The sequence below is a fragment of the Terrapene carolina genome, unplaced genomic scaffold (genome assembly GCF_002925995.2).
Source record: "Terrapene carolina triunguis isolate 2854851 unplaced genomic scaffold, T_m_triunguis-2.0 Scaffold33715, whole genome shotgun sequence".
Lineage (NCBI taxonomy): Eukaryota > Metazoa > Chordata > Testudines > Emydidae > Terrapene > Terrapene triunguis.
In genome coordinates, this window is record NW_020698066.1 from 6,486,260 (window position 1) to 6,508,894 (window position 22,635).

Below are 22,635 nucleotides of genomic sequence, written 5' to 3' on the forward strand. Positions count from 1 at the left end.
GTTGAAACTAAAAAGTCTCCACCAAACAAAAAGGTCCCTCTGCCCTTTGGGGATCCTCTTTAACGCACCCGCAGGGCCCTGTTCCCAGCCTGTTTCTAGGCTCGGTGCCTCGTGTCCTTCCTGGCTCTGGTATAGAGCTCTGGGTCCCCAGGCTGGCTCCCCTGGAATATCCTTTTCCTTACAGACCCTGGCTCAGGGCTTTCCACAGGAGCCTGTGGTTCCAACTCATGGGATCTCTCTTCCACCAAGTCTCCCTCCCTTTCCCTCTGCCTCCCCCTTCCAGAGGCATCTGGCTGTCACTCCCAGAGAACTTCCCACTTCTTTTCCACTTATTCTCAGGGAGCAGATGGGGAGAGTCTCAGGTCTCAGATCTGCTCTCTCTCTCTCGCTCTCTCTCTGTCTCGCCCTTAGGCCTGATTCACCCAGACTCTCCTTCTTTGGTCTCTTCCCCTGCCCTTCCTACTTTGGACCCAGGTGCCCTCTTTAAATCCCTCTTAATTGGCCAAATTGGAGTGTGCTGATAAAGCACAGGTACACTGGCCCTGCTCCCTCTCAAAGGCCCAGTGTCACCCTGTGACGCAATCCACGTGCACATGTTCTAATGAGGCATTCTGTGGGTGTCCAAAAGGCAGTAAATTTACTTACACAGGGAGGAATAGCAGAACAGAGGGACAGATTGGCCAAAAAGAGGGCATGTCGAGGAGAAAAGCCTCTCCTGCATTTGTACAAGTGGGTCAAATGCAACTACACTAATATCCCTGACACTTGGCAGCAGCACACAAAGACCCACATAGCCACCCCCAATTGCAGTGGAAGTGTCACTCTTTGGAACAAGAAATATTACTGGGCCATCTATCCAACCAATCCCATTCACAAGGGAATTCACATTCATCAGGCACCATGAACTTGAATGACAGCAGTAATACAGAGGCCTGCTCATATGGCAGTAGGAGGTAATCTATGCCATGTTCTGTGAAGGTTAAATCCACATCAACACTGGCTCTCACAGCCAGGATCTGCCAAATATTCAGCAATACTATTAGGACACAGCGGGCAGTCTGGATACAAAAGGAAACAGCAAGGGGTCTAGTTTTTATCAATGTCTAGGTTCTTATCAGCAGCTCCACTAATCTGTAACACCTGCTGTGTGTAGTGTGTCACAGAGATCTGTGACTAGGCATCTGCAACATACATTGTGAAGCAAACCTGGCTTGTCAAACCTGCACTCTGACACTACACTTGGGACTACACCTAATATTAGGGCTTGATACTGAGAGTCACTGGGAGCTCATTGCATCTTTGGATCAGGCCCTTGTTTTGCTTGTTCAGCCTTGCAAAATCCAAAATCTGGTGTGCACCATTGACCACAACTAATTTATACCTGCAGTTTCATTTTACACCTATTTTGTGCCTCCCTTATAGAATCTGTCCAGATGCATTTTCTTATTTTGGTTACATTGCGCCAAAATCTTCAGTCCAGACAGACTGGCCTGAGAAAAGTGCAGAAGGAAGTGGGTAGTGGAGCAGCTGAGAAGCCACCCTCACAGCACAAAAAAATACTCTGGCCTCAGACAGTAGATCTTTCAGCCCTGCCCCCAACCCTTGCATGAATGCTGAAGCACAGAGAGACACTATGGAGTAGACCTCTGCACCATACTGTGGTGTGAAGCCTCCCCTCCCGCCCCCAACCTTTGGGAATTCTTTCCCAGTCCTTGTACAGAAGAACCACACTGGGGGTAGTTACACTCGGATATCCCTACTGATTGTGTTGACTGGGGTGTAATTGAGAATAGAATCTAAGCCACTGTAGCTAAGCTATTGGGGAACTGTTCTCCCCTCTATTGTAAACAATATTAATCCGATTTATGCAGGATACTGAGGAGAGGGTATCTCCGTTAGTGAATGACAGTGTACTCTGGAACATATTTATACTCTCTTTCCTTTATGTATGAAAATGTTGATTTTTTACCTATTAAAATGTCAATACATTAAAAAGTTTCAGTAGGGGGGAAAGGGTAGCTATATTGATGTGAGAAAGATCTTCCAAGTTTACATTTCACCGAAGTCAGAGACCCCTGTAATTGGGGTTCAGTTTTGTAAGGTGCCTTTGGAGATTGACTCTGCAGATTGCTTGCAGGACAGGCCCAGAACTTAAGACAAATTTGTGAACTTTCATAAGAGCAACATCTTAATACCCACCCTTTATACAACTTACTTTTTAAATAATACTCTTCCACAACAATTACAATGAATCCCATGTGTTGTTCTGCTTTTATTAGGCCATCTTTGATAACCAGTCATATCAGTCAGGGGCACATTCTCCTGATCCGCTCAGCCTTTGTCATTCGCGTTTGGAATGAAAGAGCTGAGCATATGCCCCACTAACCTTGCTGTGGAAGGAATCCCTGCCTTCTTTCTGTGAATTATAAGAATCAGTGAACTAAGAAATCAATTAATGTTGAACAGTTTTCAAACTGAAAGGAAAATTATACTATCAGATCACAACTGTGTGAGTGCTTTGCTGCTGATCAAAATGGTTAGTCAGGACAAACTGCTCCTTTTGACTATGCCCTATCAATCCCTCTTACAATCACCATAAGAACATAATTGCTAGCTTTAAATCCACTGGGCTTGAAGGCTCAGTAGAAAAGTTCAATGCAAGTTTATATTTATCTGGACGGAGTTATAGAAATCCAGTGTGGGGAAAAGCATCCTTGGCCAAGCAGCAGATTTAAAACACTAGAAAAAACAAGTGATGTTGCCATACTGAGTGGCTGGGATGCTAGACTGGATTTTTAAGCAGCATATATTTGCATTTCAAGAAACGACCATCAACATTTTTGCTGGAGATAAAATTCAGCTTATCATTATACTTGATGTAGATACTGATCAAAGCAAAATTAATTAACTCAGAAATTTAAGGGTCAAAAATTAAAGGCAAACAATATGAGGAATAATTAAGTATAAGAATAACTATCAGAAGACTCTCTCTCAAAGCAAAGGTTGTTCTTTGTGTAGATTTTTCTAGGCAACATTATTCTGCCTACAGCATGAGCACTATGGTGCTTTTATTCTAAGACAATCTTTAAAAAATATTGGTTGTAGCGTATAACAAGTACACAAGAGGTGCCAATAAGGAGCCATGATAATGTTGCCCAGTTTCTTCCCATTGGCCAAATTCTGTCCTCAAATACATACATGCATCTCCCATTTGCAATAGTTATTCTGAATAAATATTGCCACTAGAATGCACCCAATTTCTTTCAGCAGATTTCGGCCTGTTAATCCCCTGACCCTCGTGTCATAACTATAAAGGGAAGGGTAACAGCTCTCCTGTGTATAGTACTATAAAATCCCTCCTGGCCAGAGACTCCAAAATCCTTTTACCTGTAAAGGGTTAAGAAGCTCGGGTAACCTGGCTGACACCTGACCCAAACAACCAATAAGGGGACAAGATACTTTCAAATCTTGGAGGGGGAAAGGCTTTGGTGTGCTCTTTGTTTAAGGTTGTTGTTCGCTCTTGGGACTGAGAGGGACCAGACATCAATCCAGGTTCTCCCCATCTTTCTAAACAAGTCTCTCATATTTCAAACTTGTAAGTAAAAAGCCAGGCAAGGCGTCTTAGTTTTACTTTGTTTTCTCAACTTGTAAATGTACCTTTTACTAGAGTGTTTATCTTTGTTTGCTGTACTTTGAACTTAAGACAGAGGGGGGCCCTCTGAGCTCTTTAAGTTTGATTACCCTGTAAAGTTATTTTCCATACTGATTTTACAGAGATAATTTTTTCTTTAATTAAAAGCCTTCTTTTTAAGAACCTGATTGATTTCTCCTTGTTTTAAGATCCAAGGGGGTTTGGATCTGTATTCACCAGGAGTTGGTGAAAGGAAGGAGGGGGGAAGGGTCAATTTCTCCTTGTTTTAAGATCCAAGGAGTTTGGATCTGTATTCACCAGGGAATTGGTGAGAGGTTTCTAAAAGCTTCCCAGGGAAGGGAATGGTGGCAGCGGACCAGAACTAAGCTGGTAGTTAAGCTTAGAAGTCCTCATGCAGGCCCCCACACTTGTACCCTAAAGTTCAAAGTGGGCATACAGCCTTGACACCTCGTTTTATATGGGAAAAACTGTCTTTCCACAAAATGCTGAGTCCAGTTGTCCTCTGTCTACTCTGATTATGGAAGTTACTGCAGCCTTGTGTGTGGTAGGGTAGCAGGGGGAGTCGAGGATAGGCTCCATGTTTATGGTGGTGGCAATAGTTTCTTTTGGAGGAGACGGTGGTTTTGTGTTCTCTGGATTAAAGGTTTTGTGTCACTTTTTTGTAAGAGCAGAGAATTGCCATGGTGTCCTTTCCTTTTCTTGCCCTATGCACTTTTGCTGTATTATGTAGCATGCCGTATGCCAGTCGCCTTCCTAAGTACCGCCCTCTCACCTGGGAAGAGTCTGCACTTCAGTGTGACTGTGAAGTGCTTTGGGATTCTGCTTGAGGGAAGCTGTGTACATATTATACACACACACACACACACACATATATACATATACATATGTGTGTGTGTGTGTGCGCACCCGCGCTCTTTGCTAACTCCACACTTATGGTAGTAATGACAGGTATCAACAAAAGTGGAGAACCACCTGGGGAACGAACTACTTTTTTCTTTGTGGTTTTTGTGTTTCATTTATTTCCAACAAGTTGTAGCTAAGTGAGGTGGAGCAGGAATGAGTTACTGCTCAAACTGTGCACTCTCTGTTAGGCTTCACCCAGAGTTCAGAGGCATTCAGATCAAGGGGCTTGGATCAGTCCCACCCCTAACTATAACAATTCACACTTACACCTGAGGAGATAGGTGAACAAGTAAAGAAGATTTTGTGGGACATTTTTGTGTTTTGCTCTGTTTAATATTTGCTTCTTTCATATACATTTGATTTCCTCTTAGCATGTCAAGTCTGAAACTCTGAGAACTAGCCACAAACTAAGTGAGAATGTCCTCGCCAGAACACATATAAAAGTTCTCTCTCCACTTGAGTGATTTGTATTCCTAGTGATTTGGGTAGTCTGGATACTGAATCAGGTACAATCCAGAATTTCTCTCGTGGACAGAAGCAGGGTGCACACAAGGATCTGAAGTTGCCTGAAACAATCAAACACTACAGCTTGCAGAGTAACCTGTTTCCATTAATTTCTTTGTTCTTATCTATCCTTTGCATCAGGTCCCTGTTTCACTTATGTATCGACACGCCAATGGGCCACAGAGTTTCCATTCCAATACAAATGACAGGCTACGTTGTTGGTCTCATTCACCTGTCAAAAAATTCTGTTAAGTCAGAATCACTTAACTCCCTTCAATATTATTGAGATTTCTGGCAAATCAATCTGTGTCACTTGGAGAAGGAGTAATAATTATAGTATTCAGATCAGAAGTGTGAGGCCAGGTCTACTCTCGAAACTTTTGTTGGTACAATAATGTCAATTAGGGGTATGATTTTTTTTTGCAACGTTTCTATACTGGAAAAAGTCCTAGTGTAAATACTATTATACTGGCATAAAAGTGCTTTTGATAGAATAGCTTATTTCACTGGGGGAACTGGTACTAGCTATACCATCAAAAGCACTTTTATGCTAGTATAAGTTGCATCTACAAGAGGAAGGTTTCTGGTACAGCTAAACTGGCAAACCTTTTCTAGTATTGCCTATACTTAATTCTCAAAGACCAAGAACCCTGACAAGCAATGTTGGATAAAGACACTGAGCTGCAGTGGATGCAGACATGAAACATTTTAAAAGCAGTGCTGGAAAGCAGACAAAGAGTCCCTCACAACATACTACTAAGCTTTAATTTACACCATCACCTGGTTCCTAAGTATGTAAGTTTTATGAACTTAGAATGGCTAACCCATCAGTAAGTGGGTGTAGATAAGTCTACACCACAGCTTGCGTATTTCCTCTGACTTTGATCCATATTGCTTTCACCAAGTCAAAAAAGAATAATGGATACCAGATCCTAAGAGCCCATTCTCCTCACAGGCCTCACAATACAGATTTGCTACAGGGCTGCTAAAGTATTCTCTGAAATGTACAATAATGAATGGATGGGCATGGAATCCTCTTGTTTTCACAGTATATAACTAAGATAAGGAGATTTCCAAAAGACAGCACGGGGCTTTAGACAGTCATCTCCTATTTTAATAGGGACTCAGTGTCAAAATCCCTTGAGCAGCTTTGAAAAGCATGCCACCTTCCCCTTCTCTCTCCCCCAGTTCCACTACATAGAGTAAATGGGTAGTTCCCCCGCACAATCACTCCATGGCCATCCACCCACACAGAGTTGGTTCCACTGTTCTGGGACATTCTACAGCTCCTGCTCTGCTAAGTGAATTTCACGCTTCATGAAGAAAGCAGTATTTTTAATCATAATTATCTGAGTCTCCTATAATAATCAGGGAGCATTAATGGCTACAGGAGGGTTAGCACAAAATTTAATTTATGTTAATTTGTTGGAACAGTGAGTTTTATTTGCGGAGCACATTTGCCCTTGGTACAGCAACATGTTCATTTATAAATATCAACATTACCAAAAATGAAAATTATTGATTGAAAAAACTGTTAAACATCAAAGTGCCATTAATATTTGTTGTCATAAAGGTAATTAAAAACAAAAATTATGCTGTCCTATAAAGAAAAGCAACTACATATTTATTGCATTCACTTTGCCAGTACAAATATTGCACTAACCCTGGGAAAGCGTGCATCCAAATGCATAAATGATGTACCTGAAAATCAGTAGAGTTGAACGAAACAGTCATTAGTATTAAAATCATGTTCAAACACTTGGCAGGGAACTTAGCCAACATTTGCACGCTCATATAACTGAAATGATCAATCAAACTACAAACTGAAGGAGCAAATGTGAGGTAAACTGGGTTTTATGCATCTGAGTCCCTGACTGCATATTAAAGTTTTCACCCACAATTCGTCTTTAAGCAGTGTTACTTGTCACAGAATTACCGTGGGCAATTTATCAGCCATTAGAGCACGGTTTCTAAATGAAACACCTTCCCCTCCTCCATTCGGTAGTTTCTTGGGGCATCCAAATAGTTAAAGATTCAGGGGAAAAGTTCGGGAGGAAAAACCTCTTTGTTAATTGATCTGCCTAGCTGGTGATGAGAGACAAATGGAGTCTGTCAGAAAGAGTAATAGCAAACACCGATGAGCTGGAGAGGATTTGCATGAGCCTCAAAATAACACTGGGCTGGGCCAAATCTTGACTTTTAAGAAAAGTTTCCAGCCATTTTGTTTGACGATTTAGTCTGAAAAATGTAATCAATGTGAACAGCTCTCTAGGGTTGGAAGAGGCAGGCAGAAGGGTTCCACTTCTGCTGTAGGAGACTGGTGGGGGTGAACCAAATATCAAATATGCAGACACACAGGATGAAGTCTTGGCCTTATTGAAGTCAATGGGAGGATAGCCATTGACTTCAATGGGTCAGATTTCATCCCACACACTTATTTATACAAAAAGTCAGTTAAATGTGGGTGTATCCCAAAATCACCCCTCCCAGAGTTCTTAGGCTGACTCTCTGCATAGCAGTGTGAAAATGGTGGACAGGGATACATTATTTTAGGTGGAGGGAGTGGCAAAATATACTGTGGCCATATTGGCTTGTTAAAATTTTTAGCCTTCTCTGAGGCTGGAACTAACCCAACTGCTGCTGGCTCAGGGGTAGGTACAGTCTTTAGGTACAGCCCTAGGGTATACGGTGCACTATGCTTTCGGAGACACTTCTCTGCTCTCTTTAGTTCACTCCTGCTTTCCCCTTGTTCCAGAGGGTAGGTGTTTGCTGCTGACCTAGGTCCAAGGTAGTCTTGCTCATGCAGAGGTCCGAGGGAAGCTCTTGCTCCTCCTTCCTCCCCTGTACAGGCACACCATCCAGATAAAAATCTAGACCACTACAGGTGCATCAACTATTGCCCCGGCACCTTCTGGAAGGGAACTGCCCTTCTGCCTGCCCCACCAATGTTGCTAGGAGTGCATAGAGGATGCACCACATAGTCCCTCCCTACCCACTGCTCCTGGAACACACAAGAAAGAAGGAAGCAGGGCCAAACTGCTGCTGCAGCACTATCACTAACCCTGCAGCTACTGACACCACCATTGCTGCTGTGAGTGCTGGGGAGGGGAAAGCCCAGTGATCCAGGAGATACTGGGGCAGGTGCCGGGGTGGAAGCAACGGTGGATTTATTTGTAGAGAAGAGTATGGGACTGGTGGATTTTTGGAGGAAGGCAGGAGGAGTATAGGATTGATGCAGTTTGTGGAAAGGTGGAAGGGGTATTTTACCCAAAGAACAAGTTGTCAGCAGAGTCAGGATATTATTGAAGGAACCACTTTGATAAAGTCTTGGCAGCACAGCACCGGAGCTGAATGAGGTTGCCCCTCTCTCCTCTATTTTCCCCCTTCTAAACAGCAACAGAATTAAAGCCAGCTTGCTTCTTCTGGACTTGATTCAAAGCCCACTGAAGCCAATAGAAAGGCTCCGATTGACTTTAGTGGGCGTTGGATCAGAGACCACGCACAACATTTCACTCAGATTTAGATTTCTGAATTCTGTCCAAGGTTCTATAGATTTTCAAAAACAGCTGCCTAAATATATGGATTGATTTTCAATTGTGCTGAGCAACCCAATATATCTCACAGATGACAATGGAACATGGGCATGCTTAGCACCTTTGAAAAATCAAACCATTTCTATTTAGGTGCTTAAATATGCATGTAAGTACCTAACTTTGGGCATCTAAGTTTGAAAGTTTGGGTTTGTGTATGTGTGTATTAGTTTTTTACTTGAAAAACTGGATGTTTACTTATATATAACATGAAACCCAGGAATTTTACTCATTCTAGGGCAAATACACTCACACACAATGGTGCATGAGAATTTATCTCTAAGATTCCCACTGTGATAAATGGAGACTGATAACCATACATCTGGTACTACAGACAGCAGGATCACACATAGTACGCATGTACCCTTTATTCTACTGAAAGCTTTCTGGAACTGTCCATATTTAAAGTATTTCTGCTTGCAATTCAGTGCATTAAGATTGCAAACGTCTTTCTTTCTATTGTACAATTCAAGTTTAACAGACCTCTACACTGTAATTTCAGAAATCCAAGCATAACTTACCTTTGGAGGAGGGTACAAATGACAAAACGGTTGTCCTGCATTCTGTTTACACAGCTTAATGGAACGGCATACCACATCAGCATTCATTTTATACTTTAACCTAAAGGGAAATGGTGCACAACAAAGACCATTAAGCTCTCCTGGGTATTAGGAAATATAAACTACTGCAATGGAAGGATGAGTATGCAGAATACTAAGACCCTTAACTTATTTTATAATGGTCTTTAAGCTCAGCTCAGTGTAGCTGCCTGAACATAATTATTTTCTGCCATTGCATTTTACTCAGCATTTAAAACCAGATTCCAGGGCGAAGAAGCCCTGAGCTTTACATACTGCCCCATAATCAAATATATTATAACTGTACTCATTTTCAAGCAACCATACACGTGACAAAGATTTAAAGGATAAAGTTAATCCAGATGCAATTTGGCTAGTACAAATTTTCAGTCCCTGACTCAACAAAATAACTAGAAATCCTTCAAACCTCTAGTCAGATACAAGTGCCAAGAGTGTTTCCTTCTTTTGGGACAAACCTCTGGGTTTATAGAGAATTAAATCAAGATGTTTGATTACTGAACTACTTAGCTCTGTAGCATGGTTTCCAGGCTAGATTTAAAAAAAAAAAAAAAAGCCCTAAGGAAGTAGAAAGTAAAGCAAACATTCATTTAATTAATTTGAGAACTTGCAAAGAGGAATAAATGATCTACATTTATTTTTAAAGGAATTTAAATTGCTTTGTGGGGCTCCCAAGTGCTCAAATCAAGGTCAAGGGCTGGAAGCAAGTAGAGGATGACAGTTAGAAAGCCCATTAAGGTAAAAAAAGGAAGCTAGGGAACAAGAGATTAAAATAGTATGACCCTTATATGATCTCCCCCACACACCATTGGTTCAAGAAATTTCTTCCACAGCCAAATGGACTGAATTTCAAAAGGTAACGAAGACAGGTGGACCTGGTTTGAGATTTACAGATGTAAAGGTCTATAAAAATGCTTAGTAGTAGCAGCTAGCAATAGTATTTATTAATTCATTCAGGTACAGCTGTATGGGACCGGAGCATAGGTGGTCTGGCCTAGAGGGCACAGCCAGGCTGAGGTCTGCTCACCAGGAACAGTAGTTGCTAGCCAGGAGCTGGAGGAAGCACAAGCAAGCAGGTTCCATAAGCAAATGTCAGGGTCAGAGTCAGACTGGACTAGGAGACAGGAGATCTTGAGATCAAGGAAAATCTGGTGTTGCAGCAGGCCAAAGTCTGTATGGTTGCCCAGACAACTTTCCTGGGGTTAATTAGACTGCTTGGCCAATCAGAGGTTCCTCGGGGTATCGTCACTCTGAGTCTTTTGGGTGGGACTTCCTGCGGCGCCTATTCTCCATTGTGCTACCTGGCTGTGCCTCTGCCTGGCCTCCAGGGGTGCTGTGGGACTATCAGCCATCCCAGTCTCTGCAGACCTGGTTTTAGTCCCTGGGTCCTTACAACAGCTAACTTCAGTCTATTGCCAAAACTACCTAATCAAGTGTCTCTCTGGAACACCATATATATATAAAAGAGTTATACTCACTCTCATACTAATGGGACTTGAAGAGTGAACCCCCACACTTCACACTGACAATACATCAGTACATTAAAAACCAAAAACAATCCTTCAAAACAAGCAAACTTTAGATGAAAAATTAGTACTTACAGTTTAATTAGTTCTGGTCCATAAAGCTCAGCTACCAAATAACAGATGCCTTGCAAGTTCAGTATTTCTGGAAAACATAGATTTTTGAAACAATGGGGAACATAATTAAAGATAGTTTTACAAACTCATGAAACACAGCAGGATTTGCTTTATCAATGTAAATATCAGGTTATTTTAGAGAAAGGCATGTGCTCAGTCAGTGGTTTGAGCACATGACTGTGAACCAGAAAATTCTTCTAACCAAAGCTCTGACTCTTTGTGTGTCAGTAGGTGAGTCATACAGAACTATTGTGAGAATTAATGTTTGTTAAGTGCATTGATGATGAATAGCATAATGTAAGTGCTAAGAATTATCAAAATATTTATTATAGAGCATCTTCTAAGCAGTTTAAGGACAAAGCACTTGTTATCTTATATTGTAGCTCAAAAAGAAAGCAAAACAGATAAATCAATGTGCAGAAAACGATGTATGAGTTCATATTACTGCTAGAATTACTTAGTGTCTTCAAGTGTTTATGCAGGTAAAAAACTCATCTCTAGTATAGAAATAATTTTGCAATGAATAACAGAAGGAATAATTATACTTTGGCAAATAGCTATCGTGTTCCTTTTTCCTTTCATCTTTCACATTACTATGGCCTTTCTAAATACTGACTAAAACCTCATTCTTTTAAGTTGAATGAATAAGGATACACATAGAAATACAGTTTATAAAAAAAAACTTTAGCAACATATTTACTGAAAAAGACAAGTACTTGGACTATCTTCTTAGCCTTGAGGGAAAAGCGGTGCACTGCTGTGAGAGAAACCTGAGTTTGAATCCAGTTACAATCTAATACTAGGGTCTGATCTTGTAGTTCTGTGGAGGAATGGGAGTATTCCCTGCATATAATTGGACTCAGACCTGATTCAGCAAAGCACTTGAACATATTGTCAAATGCATCTCTGTTCAGTACAGCACTTAAGCATGTGCCTAACTTTAACCACATGCTTAAGAGCTGTGCTGAACAGGGCTGTACTACTCAATTGGGGCTGTTATGCCAACCAGTCTCCTGTATCTTGTAATCAACAACTGGATATCAGTTTTTGCTTATTAATAAGCAGTGAAGCACGACTCATAGCCAGACATTAAAATATAGGTGCATTTACACAGGTATCTATATGGTGAATGTGGCAAAATACAGAAGCAAGAATAAAGCCCACAACTCCTAGGACTCCAGAAAGTAGCTATGTCCAAGTCTCCAGTCACCTCCCCCTTAAACACTGTTCCCCAAACTCCTATGTATCTCTGTCCCGTCCGTCTTAATGTGCCCAAATAAACACTTAGGATCCACCAATCAAAGTAGTTATCCTTCCTCACCCAATCAGATGAATCAGAACCAACATCCAGCTGGAGTGGTCTATTCTGAGGTTCTTCCCCAGACAAAAAGGATTTCCTTCCAAAACACCGCTAGGTTTTAAGACAGCAGCGGATCTGACTCTCCTCTCACTCCCACCAGAGTAAATCAGGAATAATTCCACTGATGTGAACGGAGTGACACCAGTGTAAAACCTGCATAAGTGAAAGGAGAACCAGGCCCCAAAGGTTTAACAATCTAGCTGTGAGTGCATAAATTAAATACCCAACTACCTCTTAATGATAAGGTGTTGCTGATAGCTGCAGGAGTTACTATAGCTTACCCTTCTTATCCCAGGTTAAATATTTTATTTCAATCAAGTTACTAGCCTCATTTATTTGCCTCCTTTGCCACATAATTCCTTTCGATTGGCTTTTTATAATCAAACTGCTGGTTAAAAATGGGTCTCCTGACCAGAATTAGATTTTGCTATTACCCTCCTGAAAGGGCACATGCAGTGGATGGCAACAGTCCCATGTCTGCTCTCATCACTGATTAAAATACCCTTGGTAAAGCTAGCCAGCAAGCCAGCTGGCTCTTTGAAGTGTCCTGTAAGAGAAAATAGCTGTCTTCCCCAACATCTCCCATGGTGGACAAAAGCTGACAGCATCCTCTAATGTTTCCCATTGAGGAGACAAGCCAGCAGGTTTGTACAATGTCTCTTGCCCAAGAAGAGATAACTGGTTGGCTCAACCTCGCTAGCCGCTAGGAGGAGGGGTTGGTTTGGCTTGCCATCAACTCTAGAAAGTAGACATTGGGGAGCTGGCTAGCTAGAGCCATTTCTATGCACAAAATTCCTTATGAGCATAAGAATCTCAGCATATAAATATCCAGTGGCATAACAAAACAAATAATGGCTGGCTCCAGGGGGAATAGCAATAACATAAAACTGCCCTAGGGTAAATATAGTCTTCTTGGATTGTACATATTACATTCAGCATTTGGCTTCAGGCAATATACCACAACCTCTGACTAATATTTTATATTTATGTCCGCAGAGTCAGTCAGTATTTGTACTTACACACATCTCCTGCTGTGCTGTATGCACACAGATACAAAGAGAAGAATACACAGAAGTCTTTTTTATCGAAACAAGCCTTGCTAGGGGAAAGAGGTTCAAGTAAAAAATGCTTATTTTAAGAGGGTGAAGAATATTGACCTTAAAGGAAGTTAGATTAGGCCAACAGAAACCACAAGTTCCCTTTAGTTCCTCTAAAAACCTAATTGTTGTACACTGGTTTTGTTTTTGTTATTCACATGAGGCTCTTCAGGCATATATATAATAATAGAATTGCTCCTTCAGCGTAAATGGTACCTTTTTCCTCAACAGCTCTGCTCCCTGTGTGCATTCAAAATAATATCTATTGACTTGAGTGAGAAAAGGAAGTTGTTACTACTTTTTACTCTTGTTAGCTCTGCAGAGCCTATACATCTAGAAGAGAGAGGGCTGGATTGCATTCTGGCTCATGCATCATCCACAGAATTGTTAACTAATTTCTAGTTCCAGGTCAAACTTTTCCCTCAAGGAATAGCAATAGCTTCCATGTGTCTCACTGAAGATAATGAGGTTGCACAGATGTAACTTGAAGGGATGATGGGGTTATATACATACAGAGGAGGGCAGAATTTTGCCTGTAGAATTTTTACCCTTGCAATGATGTATAGACCAGAAAGAATGCAACTTGACCTTCAGAGTGGAGGGCAAGTTTACAGGTCTGGCAGTTAAAAATAAATTTCATCACTTGTACACTGAACAAATTTGAAATAGATTCACTGTGTGAAAATAAACACTGAACCATAGTGTGTCATTTTTACAGAGCCTTTTTTTTTAAGAAGAAAACCATAGTTTAACAGCAGTATTAGGGTTTATAATTGAAGCTCTATCGTTATCTGCCTATGATGTAAAAAATGAAAATATGTCTCATGGAACAGGAACTGACTGACCATCATTTGACTCAGTGAATGACCTCTAGCAAACCCTTCTCCACACCTCAGAAAGGATAGAATTATTATTCTACATGCATCCTCCATGAAACTAGGGACTAAAGAGCAAGACATTAGTTTTTCAGAGATGGAATTAATAAGATACCGTATAAAAAACTCTTTAATGAAAAATCCTAAACTGTCTTTTTAAATTCATGAAGTTAGAGACAGCATCAACTTTAGATTCATCGATTCCAAGGCCAGAGGGGACCATTGTGATCATCTGATCTGCCCTTCGGTATAATACAGGCCAGAGAACTTCCCCAAAATAATTCTTAGAACAGATCTTTTAGAAACACATCCAATCTTGATTTTAAAATGGTCAGTGATGGAGAATCTGCCATGACCCTTGAGGGGTAGCTCTCCTGCCTGCCTTTTGTGAACAGCACCTCTCCCCCTTCTCTCCTCGGCAGCACAGCACCTGCCTGACCTTGTTCAGGCCTTCGCTGCCCATGCAAGGCAGCAGATTTGCAGGGCTAGATACGCCATCAGCATGCTGCGGATTGTGTTACTGTTGCACCAGTGCAGCTCCTGGGTTACGTTTTGGATGGGGGAGTGAGGTACTGTTCCCTACCAGCACCATGGCATACATCTAGTCAATTTTAAAAAGTTACTTTAAAGTAATTGAATGTCTTACACCTGGCCCTTCAGTCCCTCTGCCAGTTTTTGTGACTTTACAACAACAGTTTCCTATTTCTGAAAATGTTTTCATCTTCCCAGTTGCTATGTAAAGACTCGCACAAATGTAAGGGGAAACTGACTGAATATACAGTGAAACTGGCTATTCTTAAAGTGCTGACAAATATACAAAGTAAACAAACTGGGGGTATTATATGCAAGTATCTTTGGGGTGAAATTCTGGCTCCACTAAAGTCAGTGGGAGTTGTCACTGACTTTAATGAGCCACAGTTTCACCCTTGATATCTTTCACATACACTATTCGTAGATGGTGTTACAATAGTGAGTAAAACATTTTCAGATTCAAGTGAATTTTTAATTAACAGTGAAATACAGTGGTACCAGCATAACATATGGTGTATTTGATATTTACCAGGTAGATAGTTGCAGAGTCTCTCTATTGCTTCTTTTGCTGTACAGTTGTGAAACATTGCAAGCTGTTCAATTACTGATACCACAAGCACACATCCTGCAAACAAGCAAAACAAAGAGCTCACTATCTCATACATATGACAGGATTAAACAGAGTGTCTATAAAGAAAAGTGGACATGAACCAGTGGGTGTTTTGTTTTTTGAGATGTTACATGGCTGATAATATTTCTGGGGGGGAAAACCCACTATATTTCTAACTTTTATTAAAACAGTGCTACTTATCAAGCCAGAGGTTGGATGCAATTGGTAGATGAATGCACAAAACATCCTACATTTTATATAGCCATATTTAGATCTGGTCAAGACTCCCATCAAATCTGACATTTCAAAATTTGTTTTAATTCTGAATTAGAAGAAAACCATACATTTCCTGGAACAAAAACTTTCTGAAAACAAAAGTCATTCCAATAAAATCAAGATGTTTTGATCCAAACTTTGATTTTTGTATGTTATATCATAACAGCATATAAAATAAATTTATAAAAAAAATGTTGAAATAAAATATCAAAATGTTTCATTCTGATAATGTAGAAATGCTTTTTTATCAATTTTTTTTTAAATTTTGCCAAAATCTACATGTTCCAGCAGAAAGTTAAGATTTCTACAAAATGGTATTTTCCAATAGAAGAATATTTTGTTAGAAATTTTTAACTAGCTGTAGCCACACTGGTGAGAAACACCGTACAAACAAACAATTTTCTAGGTTTGATTCTTGTCCCTAGTGTGAACCCACCTGCACCTAAGAAACAAACTGAGGAAGGAAAAAAAATATTCTAGAGATCCAATACTATTCCAACAGACAGTATTGTAATCAGCATCTTGGCACTTTGCACATAGCTGGCAATCACATGCCCATGGTTGATTCACAGTCACGTAACTGTTACATCTTCACAGCATGCACCAGGACAGAAATAGGCAAAAGCTGAAGGACAAAAAACTCCTGCATGACTGTAGATTAGAAATCACCAACCGCAAATATAACACATCAAACAAAACACTCCAGTGACAACATGGCATAGTCCTGCACAGGATCTCCATGGGAGTCAATGGAGGTTCCGCACACAGAGGACTTGCAAGAGCAGGCCCCGAGACAGCAAAATAAACATTTGCTAAGGCCGAAATATTTTCTAAATTCACCACGCTCCCTTTATGTGGTTATACATGGGTCACTTTCTGAGCTCTGGTAAGCACAGGGATCGCTCGTTGCTGCTCCAGCCCTGAGCAAGTGGGAACACAGCCTTGCCTCCACTGAACCAGACAGCAGAGCAAGGCTGGTGCACTAGGGGAAATGGCAGAGAATGAGGGAAGAGGTTCTATTTAATCCCAACAGAGCACATTTCATTCTCCTTGTGTGCAAGGGGCAGCACTGGAGAGCTGTGCCTTTGAGAGGTCGAGGTGTCTCTGGTGCTCCTCGTGAGGTGGCTCCACATTGGCCCCTGCACAGAGCTGTTGCTCAAAAGTCAAACATAGCTCCATATAAAACTGGGGTACCTGTCATCGGATCTCCCTTCAGTGAGGCTATGGGGTGAGAGATCTGCAATTTTATAAAGGAGCCATGTTAGATGATGCAAAGTCTTAATAGGCAGCAGGTTTAAAACAAATAAAAGGAAGTATTTCTTCACACAACACACAGTCAACCTGTGGAACTCTTTGCCAGAGGATGTTGAGAAGACCAAGACTATAACAGGGTTCAAAAAAGAACTAGATAAGTTCATGGAGGAAAGGTCCATCAATGGCTATTAGCCAAGATAAGCAGGGATGGTATCCCTAGCCTTGGTTTGCCAGAAGCTGTGAATGGGTGACAGGGGATGGATCACTTGATGATTCCCCGTTCTGTTCATTCCCTCTGAAGCACCTGGAATTGGCCACTGTTGGAACCCAGGATACTGGGCTAGATAGACCTTTGGTCTGACCCAGTTTGGCTATTCTTATAATTCTTATAATCTTATAATCAGCAGACCCTTCCTTGACTGCGAAGTTCAAGCCAGGCTTAGGCTATGACTCCACTGAAGCTGGGGCTGTGATCTGCAGCTCATGTAGCTGTACCCTTGCTAGCTTTAATCTAATTAGCTCACTAGAAATAGCAGTGAGGACATGCTGGCACTGGCTGGACAAGCAAGTATGTACCCAGCAAGGGAGGTGGGTTTGTACAGCCTTTGCTGATGCCATCATGTCCTCACTGCTATTTTTCCACCAGCTAGCTCGTTAGATTAAAGCTCGCATGGGTATGTCTACATGAGCTGCAAATTACATCCCCGGTTGCAGTGTAGACAGACTTGGAGAGTGTGCCTGTGTAGTGACAATCAGTAGCACAGGCTGTGTTTATTCTAGGAGCTGGAGAGAACTCTAAGATCTATTTGTTTCCAGCAGCCCAAATAAAGAATTCCCCTTGTATTCAATACAGCCAAGTCCTGTCTCTTTCTCCTACCAGGGACTACTGAGGGGATTCAGATCTCAGGTTTTGGTTTGACACAAAATAGAGATGCAAAATTCAAATACTGATACAGATCCAAGCTTTCCAAAAGCTCAGAGCTATTAACATTCAGGGTTTTGGTCAGGGCTATATCTAGTAAGGGGCAGTTAAATTCTCTATTGATGACTCTGCCACAATGTGCTAATAAACCAAAGATGTTATTTTCCCACATAAAGCTGCGATATTCTTCATGGACCAGGTTATGAGTTGGAAAGTGGTGGAGAAAATATACCACCATTGGAAATTATTAAGCCCAATCTCTTTATTGAGAGTTTTTATTACAAGGTAATATAATTCTATATAGAAAAAAGCAAACCTTATATTTTATAGGAAGTAATTCAAGGACACGAATGGGAATAGCAGGGCGCTCACCATCTCATGGTAGACATAAAAAAACCCCTGCTTCACTATACTTAACCTCATTAAACAAAACCCTCAACAGGACTTCTTAACAGATGTAATTTAGAAGGCATGCTAATTATGAGAATGGATACTTACATAAAACAGAGAATAAATTGAAACAGACACCAAGGAAGAAAGACAGCAGCACATTTCAAGAAACTAGCACTTAACCAAAAAAAATCAATTCATAATGAAGAAAATATCCCAAATAATAAAGACCTTAGCAACAAAATCAGAGACCCAACATCAATCAGAGCAGACATACCGTACATCCCTATACCCACCATGGAAACCCTGCTAGGAACATATCCAGGAGGAACTTCTATTCTATATATCTAGGGCCCCCACCACTGTAATGTCTGAGCACCTTAGAAATATTAGCAAATTTACCTTCCCAACCCCTATCACTGCCTCTATTTTACAGAGATTAAATGGCTTGCTCAAGCTTACATAGGAAATACGTGCCAATGCTAAGAAGTAAACTTGTCTCTTGAATACCAGTCCAGTGCTTTAACCACAAGACTATCCTTCCTTTCACAGCCCTTGGTCTAAAGAGTTTACAGTCTCGAAGACAGGAGTAAAAAGATGAGACGCACTAGCCAAACGAGAGGCAGGAGTTGGCTTTGACATTTCTAAATAGTAGTAGTTATTATTTTTCATTTTTGTTGTGTGTGGGCCTCACTGAAGAAGTGACTCTTCAGGGAAGATTTGAATGAATACGGGACACTGGCTGGGAGAAGTGGGTTCGGAACGTCATGCATTGCATTCATGGCAGCCTGGAAAAAGTGCAAAGATGGGAGCAGGAGAAGAAAACTCTAGGGGCATCGAGGTCAACACTGTTGGCAGAGCAAAAGGCATGAGGGGAGAATGTGACAGGAGACAAAAATCTGTAGACTCAGGCAGAACTGAGCATAGCCTGTTATCCAGGGCAAAATGTTCAAACTGATGCCCTGGCAAGGAGAACCTGATGGAGTGGTTTCAGAGCTTTGGAGCTGTGCTCTGGCTCCATTCCAGCTCCAGGCAAAAACCTGCAGCTCCACTGCTCCGGAGCTGCTCCGCGCTCCAGCTCCGGGCTCTGCTCCAAAGCCCTGGTTCAAACAAGGGAGCGAGAGGATCTATTGGCAAATTCCAAGCATGGTCACATTCACAGAGAAAAGCCATATTCTCCCCCCACTACCAATAATGTAAAAGTAAAATTTGCAGAGATTTTCATTTAGATTTTGAACATCTACTTCCTCAAGCTGAGCAACCTGTCACTTTGAGCAGCTGAAGGTGACAAAGACTGCAGGGCAGAAAAAATAATGTTCCATTTGTCTTTGTTATATAACAGAGAACTCAGCATTTTCTCTGCTCTTTCGCCACCTAAGCCCCTGATAGCATTCCCTCTGGATCTCCTGTTCATGATATATTCATCCATTTCTCAATTAACAAAGCAATCAAGCGCACATCTGCTTTTCTTTCAAAGCACTGTACTGTGGCCATTTATAGCGGGGATGACGTTTCAGCCATAGCCATGGTTACGATCCTGTCAGTCCTTGTGGAAGTCTTCCTACCTCAAGCATCTTCTTGCACTCTATCAGGCGGGAAGGAACTATTTGCTGTTGTGGTTAGGGATCCATATAGCTGCCATTTAATGTAACCAGTCAGTGTGATACCATACTCTCATTGATGATGCGATTATATGTTGTAATCACAGCATGTTTGCGGTCAAGCAGAAAAGGGAGGATGTACATCCTGTGTCATGTCACTTCTTTTCTGGTCTTCGTAGTTGTATTATAGTATCCAAAAACTGAACTAAGTATTATATTCACTTCATATTTCAGATGCAGCAGCATGTCAATAAGATGGATGCAAGAATGTTAATTACATTGTTAGATGGATGCCTGTTCAGACTGCATTCCGATGTATTACAGACAGATTTTATTTCAGTGTAAAACTAAGACTGATAAGAAACAAATCAACATAACAATTCATCCTTTCCTTCCCAATGCCCTAGAAGAGAATGACACATGGTGAAATTATAAATACACCTCTACCCTGATATAACGTGACCCGATATAACACGAATTCTGATATAACGTGGTAAAGCAGTGCTCCGGGGGGGGCGGGGCTGCACACTCCGGCAGATCAAAGCAAGTTCGATATAACACGGTTTCACCTATAACGCGGTAACATTTTTTGGCTCCCAAGGACAGCGTTATATCGAGGTAGAGGTGTATTCCCTAGGTGGATTTTTGGGAAGTTTAGGGTGGAATTCTCTCTTTAAATTATAAGATAATTTAAATTATAAGATACTCAAGGCAGGGACTGTGCCTTAGTGCACACTGATCGTATCATAATCATACACCATTTATACAATCAATTTTTCACCAGGCATATACTAATAACATCAGCAGAGTTCACTTTTGCTACAGCCTTTTTTAAAAAAAAACTTTACAATAAGTAGACAAATCATCAGCTCCTCACACAGAAATATTAGCAAATCTTCATAAGACTTTTATGGTCTGTACTCTGTTGGCTAAAAATGGAAAATCATTAGGTAGATAAAAAGGAAATGAGAGAAAAAAAAAGAAAAGTCAACTGCCTTTGAAGACCTGGTGAAATCTCACCGCTTTAATCACTTCTGCTGATGTCAGAGAATATTTTCAGAGAGTATATAATACCGTGGGCTCAGTGGAAAAGCAAGTTACCCAGTTTCAGATCTAGAAATATCTGTTTATAGCTTTTTTTAATTCAGCGAATTGATATTTGATTTATTTTTCATATTGGGTGAGGCACATCTGAAGCAAGTTAAATTGGTTCCTCAATTGAAGTTGAAAACTTGCATTTATTTTGTAGTTGTGTGGGATTTTCTTTATAAACAAGATTTGAGAAATTGACTGTTCCATGGTACTAGATAATAGGTTTCAACGCCTTGACAGGTTGAAGAATGTTTTCTCTAGGAGAAATACATTGGTATTATAATGCCTACTAGCCATTAGAAACTAGACTCTGGTATTAATAAAATACCTGTCTCTTTTAGACATAGTTTGTCCCATTTGCTATTAATTTATGAGGAGATAAGAGGAAACCATAACCATTTTACTCAGCAGCAGTAATCTGAAAATTCACATGGCAAGGAGCACTTCTCCCCATGTATTTGAAAATAGTGTATAAGAATAAAATGACATTACCAATAGACTAGAAAAAATCATACCCTTATAATAAAACCAGAGCAAGAGAGATTCATTTCTTGGCCATGCAGCCTCTAGCAATCTGAGCAGACAGTTTAACTTAATCCACTTCTGCAGCAACATACAAAAGAAACTATCATTAGAATTATATCTATGGCTGCTGTGAAAGTGTCAAGGCACACAGAGTTGCCTCTTTAGTTTTCAGGTTTCTGATTGCAGATAAGTTTGTGTAAAGCCAAGACTTTATTAAATGGATTCTCTGGCACTCTACATGAACCCACAGACCTTCATGTTACTGAATGAGAATAGCTTGCCATCCTTTACTTTGATCTAGGGTTCTAGACAATGGAGTTTTTCCTCAGCCCTCCACCTTACTGAACTCCTAGTTAGGCAAACTGCCCCTCTGAAAAGTGCAGTTCAGACATGCAATGAGAGAAAGGCTGAGGGGCTTTCCAGGCAGATTGCTTCCACAATTGTGCAAACTCTGAGGGCGAGAGTGTGGCTAGCCCTTTCACAAACACACACAGTGGTGAGGAAACAACGATCTTCCCCTTTTAGGCAGCTAACGATGCTTCCCCTGTTACGCAGCTCACCCGAGCTGAGCTAGCACAAGTCACTGAACTTGGGAGGGGCTTCCCAGAATGGCAGTCCCTGTGCTCAGAGGAGCGTCAGGGCTGTGACTAATTTGTTTCCGCTGGGAGCAACTCGCTGAAAAGGCAGCGGGGTGTGGAAGAAGCTATGGCTCTGCCTTCCCAGCCCCATGGAGCAGCCAGTTGTGCAGTGGAGAGAATGTTGTACCCCCTAAAGGGGTGTTGCAAATTATTCTCTGCCCCTTGTGCTACTGGGACGCACAAGGAGGCACTCTGTAAAGCAGTGCTGAGTTGTGAGGAGGGGTGGCAGTCTGTGCAGAACAGTACCTAAATAATGAATACCATTTGGTGGAAAGGCACAATATTTGGTCTTCAGCGGTATCTTTTTGAAACTTGGACTATAGAGCAGTGTCTGGAGAATGGGATGAACTCCACTCAAACAGAGAAATCTCACCCTTCCCCTTTCCACTTGAACATGAGTAATCATTCCTAGTCCTCCCTCCTCTAGAAGCAGTGCAAGGTGTAATGGTGTGTACTACTGCTGTTTGCACTGCATGTGTCTACTTGCATGGATTTCATTACTTCGTTTACATATTGTCTTCCCACTCTACTGAGCACATCCAAATAGGAAGACTTACTGTATGTGAGAGTTTCTGCTGC

The 22,635-nt window shown here is 41.2% G+C and overlaps 1 protein-coding gene across 1 annotated transcript in view; it reads right to left on the minus strand.

Annotated features, from left to right (window-relative positions):
* Positions 1–22,635, minus strand: part of LOC112117184 (acyloxyacyl hydrolase) — a 111,023-nt gene that overhangs the window by 82,431 nt on the left and 5,957 nt on the right. The window contains exons 2-4 of the mRNA XM_026663461.1: positions 15,278–15,373; positions 10,847–10,913; positions 9,171–9,270 (exon numbers count right to left, since the gene is read on the minus strand). Coding sequence (XP_026519246.1) covers positions 9,171–9,270; positions 10,847–10,913; positions 15,278–15,373 — 263 coding nt within the window. The remainder of the gene's footprint in view (positions 1–9,170; positions 9,271–10,846; positions 10,914–15,277; positions 15,374–22,635) is intronic.